This window comes from Echinops telfairi, unplaced genomic scaffold (assembly GCF_000313985.2).
Source record: "Echinops telfairi isolate 266 unplaced genomic scaffold, ASM31398v2 ScPeMD7_7406;HRSCAF=8444, whole genome shotgun sequence".
NCBI lineage: Eukaryota > Metazoa > Chordata > Mammalia > Afrosoricida > Tenrecidae > Echinops > Echinops telfairi.
The window spans coordinates 4213439-4222179 of record NW_022111306.1 but is presented as its reverse complement, the minus strand read 5'-3'; the positions used below and the strand labels follow the sequence as shown (position 1 = coordinate 4222179).

The 8741-nt window shown below is 44.0% G+C and overlaps 1 protein-coding gene across 1 annotated transcript; it reads left to right on the top strand.

The window, feature by feature from the left end:
• The first annotated feature begins 5979 nt into the window (after positions 1 to 5979).
• On the top strand, positions 5980 to 6285 carry LOC101645813 (interferon alpha-inducible protein 27-like protein 2). The gene has a single exon (XM_004700199.1). The coding sequence runs from the start codon at positions 5980 to 5982 to the stop codon at positions 6283 to 6285; it is 306 nt and encodes a 101-aa protein (XP_004700256.1).
• The last annotated feature ends 2456 nt before the right edge of the window (positions 6286 to 8741 follow it).

Genomic DNA, 8741 nt, shown 5'->3' with positions numbered 1-8741 from the left:
TGATTTCTGAAAGCAAACCCAAACAAAAGCAACAACCTATTACCATCTAGTGAATTCCATTCCGGCTCATAGTGCCCCTACAGAAAAGGGTACAACTGCCCCCATTGGCTTTCCAAAGCTGTGATCTTTACAGAAGCATGTTGCCACATCTTTCTTGTGCAGAATGCCTGGGGAATTCACACTGGCATTTGTTTAGCAGCAAGTGCTTAACCACTGAACTATCAGGACTTTTTCCCCCCTGAAAATTGTTCAAGCAATTCAGGTGTTCTTTGTTTACAAACTAGCCAAGCAACTAGGACTACACTGGCCCAACCCTGAGACTAACCTTAAGAAGAGAAGAAAAGGCCCAATAGTCATGACTACTCATTGATTGGATTGGTCCTAACTATGCATTAAGGCCAAAGTAAGGCACATTTATTGAGGTTCCAACAACCAGAGAACCCAGAACCTTGGCATACTAACATCAATGAATAGTAGAGGAAGCAGCAAGTCCTTGGGACAATGAGGCTCCCATGCTTGGAACTCTCCCATCTTGCCTGGTGGGTCTCTATACTACACTTACATCCTTTCTGTGTATAATAAATGGGAAACAAAAAGTATAGTAAACAGTTTTCATGAGTTCTGAGTTCTCTTGGAGTAGTGAGCTAGGTAGCAGTGCGAACCAGAAGAGAGGACACTCTCCTATTGGGTGATAAAACCCTAATTGGAAGAGAACCGGCTGTGTAAGATTACGGTAAGACCTTTCATGCACCACACAGGTGGCAAAATGAGATGTGGGAGAGTGGGAATATGAGTTATCTTCACATTTTGGAAATTAGTCTCATGTCAGCGGCTACTCACACAATCTCCTACACCCATTTTCCCTCATGCATCCCAAATCACCATTCCTCCAGAAACCTAGAGATAATGTCACGAATGAGACCCTAGGAAAGTCTTCTGAAATCTTTGTTCTCAGAAGACTTACATCCATTGGTAAGCACTACCTGAACCTTCTAGAAGAATTAATAAAGCAGTTCAGAGTACTCCTAGCAGCATGCTATCCGCTGCAGCTTAACCTTCACCACTGCAGTGTATTTATTGGCTAGTGACTAAGGCAGCTCTAGGGTTTAAATGAGCGAGCCAAAAAGATGTTGGTAGTTCCCTACATACGGTGAGGTTCCATGGTGATGACTCCATAAGTCAAATACCTTTCCAATGTATTTTATTCTTTTTAGTTTTCATTTTTAGTGCCTTTTACGATCAGTATCTTTATAGATTCAGTTGTTTGTGTTTAGGAGTTGAAAACCTTACATATAAACTTAATGTTTCGACAATGGCACTTTCTGCTTCTCTAGTTATACGCAACATAAGCCAAGATTAGAAATAAAACAGAAATCACAACTTATTAGCGGAACTACCTGTATTTAGGAAAACAAATCACACTTGCAGCTTAGAAGCCACAGATGTAGGAGAAAAACTCCTAGACCTTCTTGGGTTTTTTTTGTTTTTTTTCTGTGACAACTCGGAACCATTTATGAAAACACAGAGTCAGAAAGGTCGGAGAGTGGCAGCTACGCTCGAAGCAGAGCCAGACGTCTTCTGGACCGCATGGAACCTTCTGGCGTTTGCCCCCAGAGCATCTGGGCTTCCCCACAACACGGGATATACGACAGTCCTGCTTCCTCCATCAGGACTGAAAAGGCAGGTGCTATGCTCAGCTCACGTCTAGACCTTCTTGTATCCCTTCTAAATGGATTGTTGTAATGTTGTAAAGCTGAACATCCCTTTGTATTAATCAGTTATCGGTATTAATGTAAGGCAGAGGTATGAAAATAACTTGGAAAAACTGTCCTGGCCTACTTTTAGATAATTCAACGAGTTGGCACTACCCACTTGTTTTGTTAATATATTGAGACATGGAACGGGGACACCAAGCTTCGTTTATACCTTGCTCCAACTGAACACTGACAGCTTGGCAAAAAATCTTTGAATCTATTCTCCAGATCAAGCAATTGGAGGATGTGGTGGTGGAAGGTTCAGTGTGGCCTGCTTTGGCCATCCAGTGAGGAAGGAAAATCAGTTCCACACCAGGCCAGGGCCAGATATCCTTCTGTGAGGTTTCTGAGTGGGTAACACCTCGGTTCTTGGCTTCGCACGAAAGAATTCACGCGAGTTTTTACGAAGGACAGAGAAGTTTCAGGTTGTACAGTCTCAAAAGAGTACACGCTATTTCAGGGAAGTGTGCCCAACTATGCCGAAGTTGTGTTGGGGCTCCCAACTGAACACAGGCAAACTCCTGGCACAGCGCGCCCGCACGTGGTGAACTGAAGCCAGAGAGAGGGCAGCTTGGCGTGAGCAGGCGCTGGGGGGTTGGGGGTTCATGGGAGTGAGAAGAGAGAGGCTGTGGGTCCCAAGCAGGCCTGGAGTGGGTGCTGAGGGGAGTCTGCTCAGGCAGTGTGTGTGCCCCTCCTACCACCACCTGCTTCTGGCCAGGAGGGGTGTAAAAAGAGAATGGGCTTTCCCGCTGCCAGGGCATTTCAGACCTCTGGCTGGGGAGGTGTGGTTGAAGGTATTGGTTGGCCCCATTGACTGAATTAAGCCCACCTGGGCCTAGTTTGGGCTGCCCAGGTGCACCACCCACCTGGCTGGGGGCTTGAATTGGAGCATGCTCAGTTAAGGGGTCCTCACCTGATTCCTTCCCAATATGGGGCCTCTGCAAGCATGGGAGGGACAAGCCCCTATCCCTGTCTCTAGCTACCTAACACTTCCACCCTCTAATTTCCTTTACCTTTTCCTGACACCAACCATCCCTCGCATCCACTCTACTTCTCTATTTGGTTGAATAATCCATTGCTTTTGAGATGGATCATTTTTCTATTAAGCGGAATCGAAAAATGCACCAGAGTTAGAGCCCCTTATTTGCATGCTCCTATGCAATTACCAGGGGTGAGTTACAAAGATTGAATTGAAGAGAAATACCAGGTCCTTTCCACGATGTCCGTAAAGAAGAGACACTGGACTCCTCAACCAAAGAAAAGAAATCAGGGAAACCAGCCTTTTAATCATTGGCTTGACTTGCCTCTGAGGGAATGCTTTCCTACCATCAACTGCCTTTAAACACAAGGCAGAAGCTATACTCCCATCAGTGGATAGCCCACTAGTGTTCTCATGGAAACCTGGACCACTCACTCACTCGACCATCAATACTTAACTCCCCCACCCTCTGAATTCAGAAAATTTTACCTGTGGTCTTGATAGTTGACTATTACCCTTATTCACCTAACAGATTTTGCTCAACCTTACTACCCTAGCAGGGTCCTAGGAGTGCTCACCAATGGAACATTAGCATTATGTGCTTCCCAGAGGACTCGTCCTGGAAGTTCCTGATTCGTTTCCTACTTGCCAGATTCCCTTACCACGTTGATGCATTTCTCTCACCCCATAGTTCCCTTTTTGCTCCTATTTTATTTCTTTTTCAAATTCAATTTTATGCTTTCTATCCTTGAGGGCAAACATACCTACAAGGTTGTCCCCATATGTGATCATAACCAGGAAACTGAGTTTCCTATCATCCTGGAGTTTCTATCACTCTAAACTTGTCTAGTATCTAAGTCTGGTAGCTGGACGTATTAGCAAGAATTCATTATGCACACTCATGCAAAGACTTCATCACCTAACGGGAAGCTCGCCCATTCTTGGACCCAGGTATTCCAAATAAAAAAGTGTAAATCCTATTCCAAATGAAAGTACATCCCAACAGATGTTCTTAAACTGAAGTTCGTCTTTGTCTGGCCAGATCAATATCAGGCCGGTTCCGAGGGGCCACAGTGATTGACCTCTTGCACCCCCCCCCCACCCCCCGCCCCACCCACCCCCACTTGCGGAGCTGACCAGAGCTGACTGATGCAACTCTCTCCTGATCTTGCATTTAATACCACGTGGAACGCAGACCACCTGAAACCCGGAAGACACCTCTGCCTGGCCAGAAACCGGGATGTGCCTGTGTCCTCCAATCCCTAACTACTTTACCTTATACGGGCCCAAAGCAGCTTAGCTACTTGTTCTCAGGCAATATAAACATCACCCCGGTAGCCTGGGGCGTGACTCCCTGGGCCCAGATGCTGTGGAGTGTGGGACCTCGCCCAGGCTGGGTTTTTCTCTCTAATAAAGCCTGCTTGCTTAAAATTTGACTGATTTGGTATCAGGCGCCCCTCGACCACCTTATAGTCTGGAACTCACTTTTAAGAAATAATATTAATTTTGGTGGCCATAAAATGTTTCCTCTAATAAACAGTAGCTAAACTTTATTAAGAATTCATCATGTTCCAGAAACTATTGAAAATGTTACATGTATTAATAACAAGTATCGAAGCAATTCTATGAGTAGGAACTACTGTTACCTCCTATTATGTATGCCTTTATGTATAAGTTAGACTATTAAGTATGCTTTTTACACTGTTATTGCAGGGGGAGTGAAGTATTTAATATGGCTCTTCTAGTCAGTCTCTAACTCCCACCAATCTTTTCCTGCATGGGTCTGGTAAGAAGGTGGGAGACGACACTGACAGGATTCACCTGTGAGTAATTGTGAACAGGATTCCCTGGAATGCTATCCTGGTGTGTAAAATGAGCTCTTTGAGGTGCAGGAGGCAGTATATCACCAAGAGCTGAGATCCCTGTGCAGTGATCCACCTGGATCTCTAAAAGAGCAACAGCAGAACCAGGAGTCAGCATGGAACAGGCAGATGGACTTCCCAACCCATTGAGCAAGCAAAGCTGTGCTTTTATATAGGAGGTTGGTTTGTGGACTGGGCTGCCTCCGGGAACTTAACTGGGGGAAGCTGGGCTTGCTGACCCACTAAAGTGGAGTTAGATGCCTTCAGGCTGAGGGTGACTGGATTGGAGTGCCTCTGGGGACTGAATTCAGGGAAGTAGGTTTGCTGACCAGTGCAGCTTGAGCTGAGTACCTTAGGGTGGAGATTTATAACAGAGTGATATGCCCCTCTGGGCATGTTAGCAGACCAGAAAGAAGTTTGTAACAGTGTCCTGATGATAAAATATCCAGAGCATTTCTCACTGGCATTACAACCTGCTAACTTCCATTATAAACCCTTTAATCATGAATTTTGTCTGTGAGTTCTTTGCAGTCATTGCAATGGATATCAGACCCCAGAACGCTAGTGAAGACATTGTTATGATGCTTTTAATATGTAATTCAATTATGTGAAGTCAGAAATAGAATTTCTGAATTTAGAAGAACTATGTATACATTACTTGTATGATGCTCTCTAACCATTAACTGTTAAGTCATTAGAAATACAGCCATTAGAAAGTCATTCTAAATCTCAGAAATGGGTAATACTTGTATGTGAACAATGTTGTCAAGAAGCATATAAATGTCATGTCAACCTGTCAACCTTTATTTCTAATAAATAAAATCTCTATAAATCGTTGTATGGCATATGTATAACACTAAAGTATACTAATGATTCAAATCTCTGTAAATTGGCCACGAAACTAATGTCACTAATCAATTCCCTTAATTGGCAATAACACATAACAATTATGGTTACACATGACAGTATACCTTCTTAGGAAGTCGACAAAGATGCCAATAATAAACCCTTGATTTCTGTTCACTCTCTGAAGTAGAAGGTGTCTACAAAAGGTCTATTTAAGTCTGCCTCTCTATGAAGACTGAGATACTGCCCACCACACCATCCTCAGACCCAGCTGGGCGGGGCTGGGGGTGGGGGAGACCACCTCCTCTGAGTTTAAGGGGTGGTGTGAAGTCTTCCTCCTTGAGACTATTCATTAGAGGCAATGAGTTGGAGGAGGAAGGAAAGGGGGAAAGAGGAGCTGACACTAAGGGCTCAATAGAAAATAAATGTCTAGAAAATAATGATGGCTACACAGGTACAAATGTATGGATTGTTATAAGAGCTGGAAAAGCCCTCAATGAAATGTTTGTGGGAGTTGGGCCTCGGGCAGAAGAACGAAATGAAGCGAGTGGCCGTGGTCTCTGTGCCTGCGGTGCTCAGTGCCTTGGGCTTCACCGGTGCCGGGATCATGGCCTCCTCCATTGCTGCCAAAATGATGTTGGCTGCTGCTGTTGCCAATGGGGGGTGGGGTGGGCCGAGTTGCGGCAGGCAACCTGGGGCCACTCTGCAGTCAGTGGGGACCGCTGGACTCTCCACATCCTCCAACATCCTCCTGGGCACTGCTGGGTCAGCTGTGGGGGCCTACATGGGACATTCAAAAAAGAAGCCCTCGCCCCCATGGAAGGAGACGAGGCAGGGGATCTGAGTGAAGGAGAATCAGATGATGAATAAGATACTTCTCCAAGAGAAAACCTACTCAAAGCTAAACCTCTAACCCCCCTCTCAGGTCAGAGAAGCATGGAAAATAAAGTTCCTGTCCTGCTGGCTAAAAAAAAAAAAAGAAAAAGAAATGTTTTTGTTTTTTAAGTTAATGAGTTGTAGTCAATTGATAAAGCCTTCTCACCATAATTCCTTCCGTGATGTATCGTAATGCTGGCTGTATGCCTGTGGCTACAATCTCATGTTGGAGGTCATTCTCTCCCATAGTTAGACAGGATGAGGGTGGGATTAAGACCTGACTTTAGTAGAATGTGAATCAAACCACACCTTTTGCTTCCTTGGGGATATTTTGACTCTGCCCATTAGAGGGTGTGGCTCAAGATACCACCCCTTTGTACTCCTTGGATGGAGGTATCAATGCTGGTGCCACTGTCCCAACATGGTGCAGCACATCACAAGAAAAACCATACTTCTACTTCCTGAGTTTTGGTCGAAGCAAGAAAACCTGCTGTGGCTTTTGGACATTTTGGACTTCTGGTTCTGGTCCCTGCATTTGCCTCCCCGCTGCCTGAGCTCCCGTTTGGGGACTAAACAGCACCCCGCCACAGGAGGCATTTGCTTCATTTGGTCAGTTTCTGAGGGAGGGTGCAGGGGCTTGAGGGAATGTACTCGTGAAAGAAGTCATGGTAGTGGGGATGGTGGTGGGGGTGATGGAGATGAACAGCATCTTGGAAGAGTTGGACACTTGGGAGTCTTTCATCTCCAACTCCTTGGGACTAGTCTGGTATTAATTCTAAAAAAACTATTGCCACAGGTAAAACTTGATGCCGTAAGAAGTAGACTCTAACCATTAACATAACATTGTAATTGTTAGTTTTTATTCTCCAACACTAAATGAATGTCTTGAGAACTTGTGGAATCCTGCCATGATTGTGTTTTAGGGGAACATGATTACAAAGGTATAAAAGTTGGGGGCGGGGAGGGAGGAGAAAATGAGGAGCTGATAGCAAGGGTTCAAGTAGAAAGAAAATGTTTTGAGAATGATGATGGCAACAAATGTTCAAATGTGCTGGACACAATGGATGGATGGATGGATTGTGATAAGAGTTGTATGAGCCCCCAATAAAATGATTTAAAAAAGAAAAAAATTATAAAAGTGAGGAAAATAAAATTCTATCTGTGGAAAAGAGGTGGGAAACTAATCAAAGCTTTGTCTGAGTACAAAGAACAATACACGATCAATATCAATGATTAATAGAGACAAAGTCTGGTCCTTTCAATAGATGAGTGAGATAGTTTATTGTGCCAGCCTGGCGGATAAACACAAGTGGGATTAACTGAAGGGCAGAGAGATAAATGGCTCTGTGAGCCTCACCTTTCTTGTCTCTCGCTCTTTGATCATTGAACCAGTGTGCAGCTGCCTTGCTTGTTCTGTGCCTCAATTTAAAGGCTACACTACCTGTGGGACGCCTAGCCTGTGGACTGTGTCGCTGTAAGTTGAGGTCCCTTTAAGACATCTCTAGAGCTGGGGACTGGCGGTTGGTGACCTGGCTGACAGTTGGTGACCTGCCTTGTGATTGGCTGCTGTGCTGAGCTAGCCTAGCTCTCTCTCTAGAGGAAGATCTGGCAGCAGACTAGACTGGAAGGACTGCTAGTGTCTCACAATTCTCTGCACTGAGCCATTTGTACTGCTTTATAATTTAACTGTTCATTTCTTGTATTATATATCTATCTGTATATAATTTAACAGCTCACTTCTTGTGTTAATATATTTATTTATAAAGATAATTAGATATATAATTATATATTAGATATATATAACTATATATATTAGCTATGTAATTTATATTAGATATAAATTATCAGCAATTTGGTTTTATCTCTCTAGAGAACCCTAACACAATGAGTTTTTCCAAAGGTCTTCGTTACAAGCTTTTGTGGCTGGGGCAGTCCCAAAGTGTTTTTTCAACTAGCCAGAATTGGAGAAAACAAAAGAATGATAGCATCCTTTACTTGTCTCAGTTCTAATGACGCCCTTAAACCACCCTTTCTTATTCCTTGTGGTTATCTGGCTGCCTAATAGGCAAACTGCTCTTCCCTTCCTAGATTATCAGGGAGATGCCACTCTCCTTCCCTGTCTCCTTGAGATCTCACTTTGGCAGTTGGGTGGTTGTCAGAAGTAGGTTCAAGACACTCAAGATGTCCTTGAGGATTATTTCAAGGTTTTGGGTGGAACTTGGACTTTGGCTGAAGGTCAGGAAATTGCTTTTCATTTCAGGCACTGACTCAATTGCAATGAATGAAATGAGTTTACTCGACACAAAACTTGGGCATTTATTTATCCTCACATTAAAAATGCTCCCAGACACGAGGATTTTACAGATTATAAAACTGAGACACGGAGAAGTTAAGTGATTATCCCACGGTTTATAACTAGTGAGT

Coding starts and splice junctions, on each gene's coding strand:
- LOC101645813 (XM_004700199.1), top strand. CDS start 5,980: ATGAAGCGAGTGGCCGTGGTCTCTGTGCCTGCGGTGCTCAGTGCCTTG.